Raw genomic sequence first — 16103 nt, 5'->3', positions numbered from 1 at the left:
AATAAAGTTACATTTGAAAACTTAAATCCTTTTCTATTCAAATTCTTGGAACAGCTTCAGTGACTAAAATGCAAACATTCTATTTTTGTTGCAGCAAAATAAGTTCTTTATTCTTTTATGGCTAGACCACTTAGTCATATTTATTGTTAGCTATGTTCAAAATCAAAATCACTAACTGTTTTATTATAAACCTGAATAGAACAAAGATCCTTTTAGGTACTTGTAAAGATGACTTTTGTCAGAATGGGGGTTGAAAAAACCAAACAAACAAAGAAGTATTTTTCAATTTCAAGTCATGCTTTAACAAAAAAAAAAAAAAATCATCTCCCCCAAAACACCCACATCCCAAGAAAACAAACCCAAATAAGTAACCTTAAATATATTATCTCAGCTTCTCAAACTGTCATCCAGAACTTGGAAGTATAGAAGAATCTTTGTTATACTGGGGGTGGTCCGTTGTGTTGAAGTCCTGTATATGGCCACAGCAGTTGCTGTAGTGAAGTCCAGGAGTCCCCAGTTCCAACAGGTGCTGCATCTGCTGGTCTTTGAAGAGACAGCCCCGTGAGGAAGCTTGTAAGAGCAGCAAGCAGCACCAGGATGGAAACAGAAACCCAGAGAGTTTTGTTAGCGTTGGAAAAGGAGGTCTTGAAATGGGACGCCCACGATGACACTAAATTGCACCTGCACAGAAGGGCAAGTCATAGCCCAGGTCAGTTTTTCTTCAAAACTTGGAAGCCCTTTTCCCACCCCTCTCCCCCGCCCTAGAAAGCCCTAAAGCAAACCAGACCCCACAAAGAAACATAACAGATAGATCCTTAGCTACCACAAGGGACAAGGTTGTTACTGTGTGGGGAGCTCTGTGCAGTGGTAGCTTGTGCTCAGGGTTTAAAATGCAGACTTCTAGTAAGCAAGCTCTTGACTAGCTATTTAGGTGACTGACCCAACTCTCTCAAGTCCAGTCACGCTCCCTGTACCATACACTGTTTCTGAAGAAGATTCACAGAAGTTGGCATGTTCTTCAATAAATCTTGTTTGTAGAACACTGAAAATACTGGCCTTGTATTTCATTGTTTTATAGGGCTTTGGTGCCTTCCCTGAGGTTAGGGAGAAACCTTACTCCCACTGGCTCCCATCCTAAGACCTCTCATGTCATTGGGTACCTCCAGCCTTTAACAACAGAAAACATTTCTTTTTGCTGTTTTCTCAGTTTTACAACACTCGTCTCCCTCTTCATCTGGAATGCTCAACAGTGGAGACTTCAGCGTAGGATATTCATATGCAATAAACAGTTCCTCTGCAGAGAGCAAGGCAAGGACTTCCGCAAGATACTTGTTCAGGACTGCACACTCTCCCTGACTTATTAAAAAAATGAGCTAGAACAGTCTGGAGTTAGTCTTAACAACTACTTGTGTCTCAGTGTGCTCCAAAGCCACTGTTAAGCTTTGTGTAGGCCTCAACCCCTTGTTTTTCACAAGAGCAAAAGTTAGCATGAGCTAGTGGCCTAGCTAGAGCAGTTGTCACAGAGGAATGAAAGGGGGTGGGATCACAGCACCAGCCTTCTCTTCCTCTCACCCTTAGGATTAGTAAAGAACCCTGGCTGAGGTGTCTCTGGCACCTCATGTGACTCATTCCCAGTTGGTTTAAATCAGCATTAACAACCCAATCAAATCTACTGCTTTGCTTCACCTTCCTATGGTTACCACCCAAACACAGCTTTACCTCCTGATGATGTGAGAAAACTTACACTGACTCCAGGTTCCATTTCAATGAATGTTTTCCTTTTTCAGAGATACTTTCTTTCCTTGATGGTTCTTCTTGTACTTCAGCAGGCAATTCCGACTGCTCATCTCTGTAAGCAAGCATCAACAGTTCCAAAGCTTTTCCATCCAACATTCAATTTGACAGAGCTCAAAAACAGCTTGACTTGGTAGCTCTGATCAGGTGGGGGGCAGTTGAGAGTTCATTAGCAGGAACCCAACCAACCCTGCACACACACACCTCACAGGAGGTTGCTGTTGAACTTACTTTGCTTCAGGGTGTTGGTCTTCATAGTCGGCCCAGGAAAATGTGCTAATGAACCTCTGCAGTGAAGGACGCTTCTCATTTGGCTTTGCTCCCAGTCGCCCCCTGTCGTATTTTGACGATATTTGCCTCAATTTCCCCATCAAATATATAGCAGAAAATTACAGAAATTCAGCAGCAGCCTACTTGTTTTGCTAGGTCTTAGATAAGTTTCAAGATCAGTTACCTGAAACCAGGATTGTTGTTTGTTTTAAAAACTTAAACAACCAAAAAACAAACAAACGCTCAACAAAACCAGATCCATCAATATGAGCTGCCTTGATTTCATATTTTAGTGCTACAGCAAGAAAGTCCTGGGAATTTTTTAACTCTCAACCATTAATAAATAAAAGAGCAGCTGCAACATTTAGCCACAAGGGCTCCTTTACCTATTGGAGCATGTAAAATATTAAACATGATTATACCTCAAGATGCTCCATAAGCTACTTAATAACAGGCACAGATAGAGTTGACAACTATTAAACCCTATTCCAAGACAAGCCAAAGTAACTTTACCAGCTGCTGGTTCTCCTGTGGAACTTGTCACTCCGTTCATCTCCATCAGGTTCATGGAGCTGAGCCTGGAGAAGAAGTTTAACACTTCACTGCATTGGCACTTTCATGTTTCAGCCCAGCCAATTTTGAGAAGGTAAAGTGCCTCACCATCTGGGAACCCTTACTTACCAGTGGCACCCCAATACCTGCATTTCCAGCACTCCTAGGCAAGGCTGCAATGCTAACTCTTCGAAGGGCTGATGATGGCTATACAAATAAGAGGCACTACTGACTCTATCAAGACATGACTGGATTACTCACTGTTCACATAAAATACCATCTGTTTTTATACAAAATGTATAACAAAAAAAATAGATGTTGATACTTAGCTTGAAGTGACACACAGAGAAGAATCAAATGACAAGTGCAGCCCAAAGCATATTCTTTAAAGCAGCTTCTTTCCACACTAATTGCTCCCTTCCACCCCCACCCCTCCCCAAGCATTTGAAGCAAGACTGGCTACACAGCTTCCAGCAAAACACCAAAATTACACATGCCTCAATTCTCCTAATGGTGCTTACAGAAATTCCTACAGACATTTTTACTAGCTTCCATCTATTTTTTTCATCTCTCTGCTGAACCCTTCCTCTATTGCCCCAAGGAGAGAATCCTGCATGAACAGTATTTTTTAACCACTGCATGAGAACACAGCCATTTCAGCTTCTGTGAACATTTCATCTTCTAAGTGGGACCACATGCAGTTCCCTTGGGTTGATGGGGGTGACTGAAAAAAGCGTATCCTCCTTTTTGATTGCATCAGCCCATATTTGAGACAGAAAGTTACCAAATGGAGCAGGTAGCAGAGCACAGCGCATGACGAGACAAAGAAAACCACACAAACGCACACACATAAAACCACACTTGAAATATCATGTTAAGGTGTAACAGCCATTACCTTAAAGTTAAAAGAATTCGATAGCTTCTTACTCATAGATTCATCTGTGAAGAGATCAAAAACCAGAAAGGCTTACAGGAATGAAGTGAGCTGTATTTGCAACCAAAGGTCTGAATTTCGCACTAACTGGTTAAGTGAAGAGTGTATCAGAGTACTCTCCAAAAGCAGAAATGAGATTTCAGAAAAAAAGCTTTGTTTCATTAGATAAGTTCATAATATTCACACATATGCATCCTCTACAAGCACCAGCTTCTGTTGCTATCATTGAATGTATTCTCCTATTATTGAGGCAGTCTCCTGTTAAGGGACAATTTTTTACAGTCAGGAAGGAATAACTCACGATCCAGAAGGCTCCTGTGGGGATTTTACCAGTGTGCAAGACTGCCCTGTTTTTAAAATACATGCTCTGCTTTTTAGAAAAATTTAATCCTTCCTGGCAAAGCCACAAGTGCACAGCACCATCTGAAAAACCTGACCACTGTACCATCTGCTTAGAGAGGGAAGTCCAGAGCAGTGGCATGGAAGGAGCCTGCAATTCATATTTGGAAAAGGGCAGGGCAGGAGGCATCTGCCGAGCACAGCCAAAGCTCAGCTACCAAGAAATAACTACTGAGATTGTTTCAGTGCAAGTGAGCACCCAAATTTACTGCTCCCAAGGAACAAGGTTGTCACCACCACATGCAACGCACTTTTCTGAAAGCCAGAATATTACTACACACTTGCAATGTTTCCCCCTGCCAAGGTTCATGGCAGTTAACATACGTATCTAATTTCACAGAATCACAGGATCTTAGGGGTTGGAAGGGACCTCTGAAGATCATCCAGTCCAACCCCCCTGCCAGAGCAGGATCACCCAGAGCACATCACACAGGAACGTGTCCAGGTGGGTTTTGAATGTCTCCAGAGAAGGAGACTCCACAGCCTCTCTGGGCAGCCTGTTCCAGTGCTCTGTCACTCTCACAGGAAAGAAGTTCTTCCTGATATTCACGTGGAGCCTCCTATGCTCCAGTTTGCAGCCACTGCCCCTTGTCCTATCACTGGACGTCACTGAAAAAAGCCTGGCTCCATCCTCCTGACACTCACCCTTAACATATTTGTAAACATTGATGAGGTCACCCCTCAGTCTCCTCCAAGCTAAAGAGACCCAGCTCCCTCAGCCTTTCCTCATTTCAGATAATTGTTTCCAATACTGTCAGCAAATTGCTATCTTCTCCTCTATTTTTAGGAAAGAAGTTACAGCCACCTAATCTGTTAAGCTTTATTAGATAAGGGTCTATCTGGCAGGCACTATAAAGAGGAAAGACAAAGCAGCTTTACCTCGATCTCCAAGAGAACTGGGGGATCTCTCATTCTGCAGCAGGACCTGTTTCAGCTCCTCAAGTTCTGCGTGCTCTTTCGCATACATGCGCTTCAGGTTTTCCACATGTTGAATCATTACTTCCACAGCCTTGCTGACACGGCTCTCCTGACAGAGTGCAACAGCAGTAAGACAAAGCAGCAGCTCTTTGAGGAACTGCGTCATGTTCAGAGTACAAGACTTACCCCCCACTCAATCGTCTGCTCTCATCTTGCATCACCGTGATGCAACATCCTCTCACTTCTGTCCACCCTTTCAGAGTTTCACTACAACCCAACTCTCAGCTCATGCCCAAGTTACAGAGGTCTTATTTCTCCAGTGATTACCAGAGAATTACTTTTCATTTTCTGAGCCCTCACAACTCCTCCTCATCTTTCTCTGATCTACAGTCTCAGCTGCCACCACGCATTTACTAGTATTGCCAAGTCATATTTTCATGCTGTTCTTTGGCATTATACACAAATTACACTTAACATTCAAGCAGGTCTTTGTAAATTTCCATAGATTTAACTTATTAGCTGCGTTTTCCATAAGCCACAGAATTACCAAGTAGAGCATCAAGACTATGGTTACAACATTGCATCCTTGTGCTCTCTACTGTATACATTCCTTTGATGCAAAGTGGTTTTTCTGGATTTTTGTTTGGGTTGTGTTGTTGTTTTAAGTCAGGACCATATTTCTGTTGTGTGTTTTCACACAGTGCTAGTGCAACGCAGCGGGTGCCTCAGTGCCTGGGATTCCTTCTAGCACCACAAACAGTGATCTGAGAAGAGAAAGCCAGGACTAAGCTGTACTGGTCAGTCTGCATTCTATACACAAAATCCCCAAATCTGATTCTGGCATCAGAAGCCTAGCAAACACACTCCTTTTACATCCAGAAGCTTTTGACTTGGTGTAAAACAGGTTTACATGGAAACAGTTACCTGGTTAATAGCTCCCAACATCTCTGCTCTACTGGCAACTCGGGCTGCATACTGGCTAAGGTACTGCAAGCTTTTCTGCAACTTCTTAATGATCTCCTGTGCTTGGTTATCTTCTTCACACAAAGGAGCTAAAGCCTAAGAGGCATATAGGCAAGAAAAAAGTCTGAGCTATTAGTAGACAAAAAATGGTGAACTCAGCTGATGACAGAGAATTTGTGTTCACACCCACACAGTCAAACGATCAGCATCCAACATCCTCAATCAGCATAACTGGATACAAACCTCCAGTGTGCAGAGACATCTATTTACCTAGCATAAAATCAGCTGAAGAAATGGGTTCTTGCCAGATGTTTGAGCAATAGAAAAATTCCCCACTACCCGAGTGCACACAGAATAAGGTAACCCCTCAAAGGCTGTCTCTCATATTTCAGTTGCATCACTCTGGAACTTTGGTCAGATTTGCTTACTGATGTATTGTACACACAGAGAAAGCCTAAAAAGAGCAGTATTAAGGGAGACACTTTCACAAGCATTTATCCCACCCACCCTACTGGCCTTGGCCAATACTAACCTCTAACATCTTTAGAGCATTTGTGATCTCCTTTTTCAAATTTTCCTCAGCTAAGTCTCGGGACCTTTCTTCAAGCCTCACTCTCTTGTCCAAGGTAAACAAGTCACATTTAAAACCTAAAGACAACCTCAGAAATTCTGCCTGCAGTGGGAGAGAAAAGGATTTCAGAATAACCCAGGTGATGCAGAAGCTTTTAAAATAGGTTTGGATACTGACATTTGGGACTATGCACCACAGAGTTATAAGAGAGATACAGAAGAGAAAACAAGCACAACCCACTTCTGCAAAGCCAGTCTTCCCATCTGTAGTGAAGGGGGAAATTATCTGCAGCCAGAATAGGTCATATCCTGGCAGCATGCAGGGTACCATCTGTGTCTTTTGACACTAGTCTCTTAAAATCAGCACATTCTGCCTGGGAGGAGGTCACAGCTATGCTCCCTCAAGCTTGTGAACACGTTTCAGTAGTGACAAGTCTTTTGTTCAGTTTTACAGACTGCCACCTTTTGCCATCCCATCCTTTCCAAAATTGCCATTGGACTTGGGAAGAGAGATTTCAGAAGCAAACTTACAGAAACATCCAGTTTAAGCCATTCAGGATAATTATTTTATATGGGACAAGGTATTCAGAGTGTACAGACAAGGTCTTTCAGTTGTCTGAAATGTTTAAGGATACAAGCAGTCAAGACTTACCTCCACTTCTTTCTCATTAGGAGAGTCCCTGTAGGATAAGAAGCAAAAATGTAACAAACTGCAGCTTTAAATTCATACCTGCAGGTGTTCATTGAAAGTTAACACACTTACGGCTCATTTTGCTTTGCTTTGTCTGCTTTAATGCCACCTGCAATGGGTGAAGTCCCTGAGAAGAGAGGAAAAAAAGTTCTCAAACAGAAGTGCAAAAACAGGCTCCCTGAAACAGCTTGTGAAAGTCTTTTAAGCTCCAACAGAAGCCACTCTTAAAGACTCCCAGTGTGAAGCTCTGCCAATAAAACAATGTGTGCACCTCCAAGTACGTTAGGGTTAATGTCAGTAAGACAGCACAGCACTGTCACTTGTACAAAGCTCCAAAAGTTCATTGCTTAGTTGACTTCAATTGACATTTAATTAGTACAGGAATGGTTAATTATATGCTTTGGTTTAAGTCCCCTGCCCATAGGCTCAGTTTAAGTGACTTACTACATCACTATCTTAGTGAACTCAAAAGGCAGAAGGTGACTGGAACAGTAGAGATGTCTCAACACTTCAGCAGAAACATCATCCTGCTTACGGGTATAATTTTACCCCAAGCTCCAGATAGCACAGAGAACAGTGCTTTAAAAATCTTTTGGAACAGTAGGTATGCCAAAGTTCTCTCAAATATCCCAACTCCTCTGTAACTCCCAAGAAATTTTCCCTCATGTCTAGAGGAAGATGGAGCCGGTTAGATCAGTATCTGTAGAAATCAAAGAAGCAGGTTTTGCATGACAATATTTTCTTTCTCTCCACTGCGAATCCATTTTGATCCCTAACTGCAGCTACTATTCCTCAAAGAAAAATTTCTCGTAACAACTTGTGTGGGACAGGCAGCTCTCTGCACCTCTTCACCCAGCTCTTGACACAGTGAACAAGGCATGCACTCCAGTGAATTAATTGAATATGTTCAACAGAAACCTCTTACCTTTCCTACTGGGAGCCACAGTTGGTGCTATCTCATGCTGCTCTTTATTATTTTTCTTTTCCTGGTCCACCTCCTACAGGCACATCAAAGAGTACTTACAGCAAGGGAACAGCCACACCACCACCACAGGGGCTGGTCCCCTCCAGCAGTGCTGTTTGTCACTGCTCAGCCAAACCAGTTCTGTGTTTCACTGTCACTAGGACTCTTACCATATCTTGCTTTAAAACACTCTGAAGTGCAGATTTGTGTTCTTCCATCACAGGGCAGAATTCCTTCTCAGTCAGATCCTCTCCTGGGGAGAAACATTCCCAAACCCAAATGTAATGACAAAACCAAAGCAAGTATCCAGCACTCACTGTACCAGCCACCAACCAACAGGGCTAAAAGAAATTGCAGTAAATACCAGGAGAAGGCATTAAGAAGGGAGGGTGCAGCAAAGAACACTCCAAAGGAAGAAGTGTGATGATAATTATCTTTGCCTTTGAAAAAATCCCAATAAGTAGTGCTACATGTCTACAAGTGAGAATATTAATCCTGGTTGTAGTTGGTTTAGTTGAAGTTGCAAGAGTTACAGTAATATTCCCTTGGATAAATAACTGCAGTTATTTTGCATGGGATTTTTTGTTTGCTTGCTTGCTATTTAAAGAGACAGCTTATAATTGAATTTTATTTGGAGTTCTATAAGCACAGGAACATGTTAAAAAACAACAACCACAAAACAAACTCAAGCACAAACTGTCAGGAGATGTGGAGAGTATAATTCGTTCACTTTACAAAATCTCAATGAAGTCAAGAGATACATTCTGCCTCAGCTGTCGTACAGAGGACCTTGAGCACAACCACGCAAATGCAGACAGTTGTGGTAAATCAGGTGTCCATGAACTTAAAAAAAAATAGTCTGACCCATGGACTGTCCTTTGTATCTAAAAACTGAACCAGCAGGGTGCTGATAAAGCCAACAAAAGAACTCTCACAGATAAGTGTTGATGGACTGATAAGTTCAGGAATTTATATGATGTTAGTTCAAATGCAACACAAGCTTTCAAGTTAAAGCAGGAAAAAACACCCTCCAAGAAGACAGCTATTTAAAAAGGCTTAAAAAGGAAAATATTTAAGAAACTGAAGGAAGTCCGAGAGTCACACCAGTACAAACCACCTTGAAACTTTAAGGTGTTATGTTTGATTTTGAAGTGCTTTCTCTTTCATTCCTCAACATGAACAACCACCTCTGCTTAGCACTCCCTTTTGTCCCTGCTGATTTGTGCACAGCTCTACATATCTGACCTGGCTCCCAAGCACCTTTAGAAAAACCTTGTGTGGTACTAACCAAAACCACAAGTGAATATTCATCAGTGCCTCTGTTTTAGTACTAAAAATGCTTTATATTCAGAGATAAACAGGCAAAGCACATATGAAAATGAACAGTAGAGGCAAATTAGTAAAGGAAAACACGTTTAGGTGAGGGGACAGAGTTAGATTTCAGGAAGACAGTACTAAAAGAGAGAAACAAAACCAAACAAGAAATAGTGACTGTCTTAGATTTAGAGAAAGGCTAAAAATGGTTAGAAAACAAGCATGCACAGGTGTTCTGTGCTGTTTAACCAGATTAGTTTTTTTTTTTTAATATAATAGCTTAAAATGCACGATGTAGATGTGCTCCAGTTTAGTTTTGCTTTTAGTTCTTAAGCACAGAATCTGGTGAGAATGCTTCTTGGTCTTTCTGCAAAACACAGAACCATAAACAAAGGCCTCCATCCTAATTTCTCCTCTTGACCCAACCCACCTGCTTGTGTGCTGAGCATCAGTTTTGAAAGAGGAAAAAAAGTGTTGTTTAGTCTAGCTGCATCACTAAATTTTTTCAAACCACAGAAACATTCTCTCTCCTCCCAAAACTGCCTGGAGTTTAGCACTCCCACAATGTTTTGCCAGCTGAGCAAGCATCAAGATTTCACCAAGTTACTTCATGGTTACTTCTTGCTACCGGCCTCCTGCAAGCAGGTAGAGCCTTATCCCTACTCAGCGTTTCAGGGAGGACTGAGAGCACTGGCAGGCAAATGTTATGTTCAGCAACAGAAAAAAAAAAAATCACCAGCTCTCATCCTGTTATTTTTCTTACTCAGCTTCCTCCCTTCAAAGATGTGCTGGGAGCAAGCTGCTCGTGCCAGCGTGTGCCAGCGCGCCCTGCTGTTATGGTACCTGATATGGGACCAGCCAGATCCTTATCATTGTTTTTTTCCATAGCTGCAGAAGTTGGCACAGCTTCCTCTTCTTCACGTGAGTGCTTAGGTGATTTTTCTTCCATGACAAGGCAGCCTAGAAATTCAGGCAACAGAAGACAGGGCTCTTACTGTTCAGCAAATAGTGCAGACTCAAGCGCATCTGTTTCCAAGACTTTCAGTGCAAAATGTTCACACATCTGTGCCCCAGATGAGGGGTTTACCTGTTACTACTGGTGCAGTGCTTTCCAAAGAGGATGCAAGAGCTTCTTGGGGTGGAGTTAAGCAATCACTGTCAAAATAAAATTCTTTCAGATACTCATCTATACTATATGATCTTGGTAAAGGCTTTTAAAAGCTTGCACAAACCCTGACCTGGATGAGAGCAGACTGGCTGGTAATGTTGGCTCTGCACAGTCAATCTGAATGGAAGGAGAGGAGAGTTAGCATCAGGGAAAGGGTTGCCACATGAGTAGAAAATTGGTATGTCAGTTTTAATAATTCCCCCATCTGTGCATACATTTTTTCGGCAGTGAAGAGCTAGATGGTAAGTGCATGCAGATTCATCTGCTAGTCTAAAGGCACCCATACACAGCATGCAGCTTAGCACATTATCATCATTAGGAGTGATAACTACATTTCTGCAGAAATCTTCTCAGGAATGTCATGCTATGAGAGGCGTTTTAGTTTCTGGCTTCATGTTTTGCCTCTAACACACATTTTCCAAAGACTAACATACATGTTACCCCACTGCTGTTCCATCTTCATATTGTGCATCAAGATAGATTATTTTTAATGATCTCAAGCCCCATTAGTGATGTGCATAGAGCTTCGCTTGGCTGTAGATATATCACACTGTTAGGCAAAAGAGTGCACTGCTATTAACATGATTTGGAACACAGAACTTGCATGTTCTGTTGTACATTTTAGCATGCTTTTGCATGCCACAGGTTTTCAACATGATGGATAACAATTATCTAGACAGTTCAGAAAGCTTCAGGCCTTCTCCTTTGTATGCAAAAAGCAGAGAGGAACTCAGCAGTTGAAGGCTGATATGTAGTTTTGCTCACATTCCTTTAGCTGCTAGTGTGGGTCTGGACCAGAGTCTTATCACATCACAGACAAAACCAACATCCCCTTAAGTCTTTTACTATGGCAAGAGACATACTGAATGAGAAAAAACCCTCTTCCTCGTTCCACCCCAGATGACTCCAGCTTGCTTATTCAATTGATAGGTTAGTCTCTCTTTATGGGTGAAAATAAAGGGTGACAGAGGTTTGAGAGGTTAAGTCAGTAATGACTTGTGGTGAATTCTACCCTCTGCTGAAGAGGAGTGCTGAATAGAAAAAAACCCAACCCAAACCTATCTCCAAGCACAGAAGGTATGAGGCTATCCACTTTGAGTAGCTCCCTACATGTCAAGTGTCTGAGATGATTGCTGAACTATGTGGTGGTAAAACAACTGGAAAAAAAAGTCAGTGAGTGATCATCATTGTTCTGGTATCTTCCATTCTCCCCAAGCATCCTAGGAGGACCCAGGAAACCAAGCAAAGTTGAAAAGGAGGTGACCAAGGCCACCGGTCACTTCTAAGAGCAACTTACTGCTCCCAGTATCAGAAAGTGTCCTCTCTCTTTCCTCTCTACTCTTCCACCCCTGAAAGCTCAACTGCACCCACAGAGCCTTGCCCTGGCCAGATGGATGTTTCCTCTGATGCAAATCCAAGCTATTTTTATTCTTATTTGAATTCTCTATTAAGCTGAAGGAAGTACAGCATCACATTTTCCTTGTTCAGGCCATTAGGTCTACAGGAGTATTGGGGAAAGAGAAGGTAAAAATGAAGAGATGTTGGAATGAAAACAAAAAGTATCTAAAGGACTTTTAAAACACACAGCCCACACACCACCCAAACTTGCATCACCTGGAACAGACTAGATCTATACACAATTCTACATGCCCTCTCCCTCCCCAAGTCATCACACAGTCAGAGTTTTCTGCTTTCAATGGATGAAAATCCTCAATTCAGTATTTTAAAAGCCATACTGACTATTGGGAGGTCCCATGGATGGCACAGGGACTAGAGTCAACAGCCTCCCCACATACATATCTAGATATCCTAGCAAAGTCTGTTCTTACTGGGCCTTAAGGAATTATTTGTTTCCCTAATCAAAGGATTGTGTCAAAGATGATCCTGCAGTACAATCCTATTCACTTTTCCCTCTTCCATCAATTCAATTAACACAGTAATCCAAGGATCCTCTATCACAACAGCCAGATTCTGGGAACAGTCTTGTACAACCCCTCCCAAACAAGCACTAACATTTGGAAGGCCTATCATCTGGTTTTCAGCCTGTGATATGACTTTCATATTTATAAATCAGAAGTATGAAAAGCTCAAGCTTCATCTGGCTCTCACAAGGGCTCCTTCATAAATATCCCCTAAGTTCCTACAAAGACAATTTGGTGAAATAATTTTAGTTACTTACTTGCTGAAGGGCTTGATCTGCTCAAACACACCTGCAACTACAGTGTAATTAAAAAACCTAGGGAGACTTTTCCTACTAAAGAAGGATATTCAAATTTTACTGTGCGTCACAGATACTGGACACAGCCTGTTTGACTTTCCTCTGGGGCAAGCTTTACCATTTTCATTTCCCCCCCTCTAGAATGTTGCATGGTACATTTCTATTTTAAAAAAAAATTAGCAAAATGGAAAGTGACACTTCTGAGCCCAGCTGGGGTTAGAGAAATCTCCAGAGCAATGAAGCATTTCAAACAACTTTGCAAGGCTGTGACTTCCCAGAAGGACTGGATAAAGCAAGAGCTGTTGAGATTATCCTCTTTAAGGTAGCTGAAGTAGTAGCAGCACAAGCTAGGAATTCCTCACCTGCTTTGCCCCAACTGAGCAGTGTGCTGAAACCACAGGCAATCTCTGTCACTTGTAGTGAGGGTGAAAAAGTACATTTTATGCCTTGATTTGCTGCTACAACCAGACCACTGCTGCACTTGCAGTGCAGCACCAGCTGGCTTGAGGTTGCCTGGTCATCAGTCTTGAAAAGGTTGTTTCCAGGATCACAGAAACCACTGACTAATACTCTTCCATCATCACCACCAACACTGGAGTTATTATAACTAATTAGAAGCTACATGTGGTGGAGCTGAGGTTTCTGTTTCACCAGTAAGCATTGCGGCACAGGGCACAACTAGGTGTGCTGAGCTGCAGCTCGTCTTGCAGTTGCCACGAGAAAGCCAACTATCAGATCAGGCTGTGGATGCAGGATTCAGCACAGCAGTGAGGGCATGTCTGAGCACACCAGCTGAAGGGAAGTGTTGTTTCTCAGCTGTTACAGGGCAGCCTTAGAAGAAAGTGCAGAGAAAGGCACTTCACAAATAAAACCTCCTGCAGCTCCTTGCAAGTGGATAAAAAGAGCAAAATCAGACTTCCCTGACAGAACTGAGTATTACTGCAGAAACAGCACTGTCTCAAGCCTTGAAACCATATTTTAAATACTCCCCAGCTAAAAGCATGACCCAGACACACGAACATCAAGACATTTGGGTTTATAGCTACAATATTCCAGAAGTGTGCCCAAATAGAAACGACTGCTCCACACAGAACAAGTTGTCACAGCACCCTGCTGACTGGTGCCAGCTCCATTTGCTGGGAAGCAGTGCCAATTTGCAACTGCTCCATTTGGATAAGGCACTAAACGCTCGAGCCCATTCACAACCACATCTCAGGCAGAGAGCACTCACCTCAGTAAGTGAAGAGTCCATCATTGCAATGGAAACAGAAGGGTCTGCACCAATGGAGTTACCAGCAGAGCATGTTTTCCACCTGGCAATACACATTTTACTTGCATATTGCCCAAACGACAGTGAAATACATTGCCCATCTTCCTTAAGCACATAGCAAGTCACCACTATCCGTATAATCAGACAGCTGGTCTCTTGGAAGAGACAAAATCATCACTGACATCAATCCCTCCTCCCCCAAGCAGCAAGAACCACCATCAGTCTTTCTCCCAGCCTCCTCCACACTGCACAATTCTACAGAAAGCCAGTGGCAAAAGCTTTAAGAGCTGCTGAGGGTTTTTTTGCTGTAGACTGCCTGCCTCTGCATCTTTAGGAGCATCCTTATCTTTTAAAATATTCACTGACAATAGCTAGTTAGGTTTCATAACCTTAGGCAGCTCAATCTCAGTTTTAAAGATCGAAGGAGGCAGCTTGATAAGCAAAGACCTTGGAGCCCCTGCTCTAAACTCTGCAAAATAAAGAAAAGCAGCTCCTCAAAGTCCTCGAAGCATTTTGGCTCCTAAATGAGAGTGTCAGTTATGAAAGTTAAATACTGAAAATAGACACAAGAACGCCTACATCATGCCTCAGTTCTCCAGCATGAACTGGAAGCACCATGGCTGCATTTGGCTGGTGGTTGTACCCACAGTTGCAGTAAAAAGTTTTGATATTACCTTGGTGAATAGAAGCAACATGTCACCCCCTAACACCATTAGCTGATCACTGAGTGTCCAGTATTTCCTATAAGAGATGCCCCACTGTTGATGCCAGCATGTACTGGGGATACAGTTTTCCCTTGGAACCTGCCGGATCCCACAGACTTTTCCACCCTCCACCCCAAAGAAGCTATTCACCATCTTACTTGCGCCCTGCTGCTGTCACATCTGAAGTGGCCGCATGTCCCAGATTCCAGCTTTCCAAAGTGCAGCTGTTGGGGCTGTGGCTAAAAGGCTGGTCCCAGCTGTGCACAGCTGAGTTATTGGAGCATGAAGTTTCCAAGTTCAGAGCATCTGTTAAGAGAGACAAGTGTGAAGAGGGGCAGTCATGGGCAAAGTGGGATTTAGTCATGTGGCAGTTTTTGACTAAGTCTAAAGTAATCAAAAAGTAGACCAACCAAATACAGATTTATAATAAGGCAGCCTCCAACTTGGTATGAAAGGGTTAGGCTGTGTGGCCTTCATATGTTTTGTAGATGGAGGGTCAGCAGAACCTGTGGATGGGGATTTTCCATCAGTCAGGTTGTAGGAACTTCCATGTAGGACAACTTTGTTGTAGTGAATTGCTTTGTGTGGCAGAGAAGGCAGGGAAAGAGGGGGGTTTTGTATCCATACTTGGTTAATGCAAGCCAAGAATACCTGCTTCATTTGAGGCTGGACTGTGACATTCCAGTAAGTTGCAAGAACACTGAGTTGTCCTGCTAAAACAGCCCTTTGAGAGCAGCAGAGTACTCTGATAAGGAGTGTGTGCAAGTCAAGCAAGGTCTTCTTCCATTTCCTCCAGGACAGTGAAGAACTACTTTTGAGAATTTTACAGTTTGTGTGAGAATAGACCCTATGTTGTACCAGCTTACTCTGGAAGAAGACTTGGTCTATAAAATCCAAAACACTACGTAGATGTGGCCCTGCAATGCAGATCTGTCAGTGGTCACTTCTAATATTCATAAGGGTCAAGAGGTGCAGGGAAGTAGGAACAGCTTAGGAACACAGGAAAAAATGACAGATAAAATTACTTGATTCTCAGCAGCTAAATTATCCATTCAGGTTTTTAAACTGGGATTGACTTCAGCTCAGTGGCAAAGTAGCAGGACATGATTTGCTATTGCAACCAGTACCAGTCAACAGGATGGATGGGAAGAATACAACTCAAGCCCTTGATCCAGGCTGGCAGGCATCTTGTCAAGAGTCTGCTTGGATGTATAATTATACCATTCCTTATGCTTTTGGGGACTCCTGTTAAGTTGACAGGCAGCCACCTTTTCAGGCCACTGATTGCAATTGTTACAGACATGGTTCAGCCTCCTGGATTACACACCAAAAACAGGCTCAAGCCAAAAATAGGTTTTTCACACTCTACCAGCA

At 42.6% G+C, this 16103-nt stretch overlaps 1 protein-coding gene across 3 annotated transcripts in view; it reads right to left on the bottom strand.

Annotated features, from left to right (window-relative positions):
* Positions 1 to 11: 11 nt before the first annotated feature.
* Positions 12 to 16103, bottom strand: part of IRAG2 (inositol 1,4,5-triphosphate receptor associated 2) — a 39544-nt gene continuing 23452 nt past the window's right edge. For 2 of the 3 annotated variants that reach the window (XM_051618617.1, XM_051618608.1), the window contains 18 exons: positions 14888 to 15035; positions 13987 to 14068; positions 10608 to 10654; positions 10457 to 10524; positions 10213 to 10329; positions 8226 to 8308; positions 8017 to 8089; positions 7164 to 7218; positions 7053 to 7080; positions 6363 to 6503; positions 5792 to 5926; positions 4829 to 4976; positions 3512 to 3555; positions 2746 to 2823; positions 2578 to 2642; positions 2026 to 2127; positions 1745 to 1849; positions 12 to 681 (listed from right to left, as the gene is read on the bottom strand). In XM_051618617.1, coding sequence (XP_051474577.1) covers positions 438 to 681; positions 1745 to 1849; positions 2026 to 2127; positions 2578 to 2642; positions 2746 to 2823; positions 3512 to 3555; positions 4829 to 4976; positions 5792 to 5926; positions 6363 to 6503; positions 7053 to 7080; positions 7164 to 7218; positions 8017 to 8089; positions 8226 to 8308; positions 10213 to 10329; positions 10457 to 10524; positions 10608 to 10654; positions 13987 to 14068; positions 14888 to 15035 — 1763 coding nt within the window. In that variant the 3' untranslated portion in view covers positions 12 to 437. Of the gene's footprint in view, positions 682 to 1744; positions 1850 to 2025; positions 2128 to 2577; positions 2643 to 2745; positions 2824 to 3511; positions 3556 to 4828; positions 4977 to 5791; positions 5927 to 6362; positions 6504 to 7052; positions 7081 to 7163; positions 7219 to 8016; positions 8090 to 8225; positions 8309 to 10212; positions 10330 to 10456; positions 10525 to 10607; positions 10655 to 13986; positions 14069 to 14887; positions 15036 to 16103 lie in introns of those variants that run through there. The other variant, XM_051618598.1, reaches the window with a different exon arrangement.

Source organism: Apus apus, chromosome 1 (assembly GCF_020740795.1).
Source record: "Apus apus isolate bApuApu2 chromosome 1, bApuApu2.pri.cur, whole genome shotgun sequence".
In the NCBI taxonomy this organism is placed as follows: domain Eukaryota; kingdom Metazoa; phylum Chordata; class Aves; order Apodiformes; family Apodidae; genus Apus; species Apus apus.
Note: the sequence above shows the minus strand (reverse complement) of the source record. Positions and strands in the feature narration are given on the sequence as shown.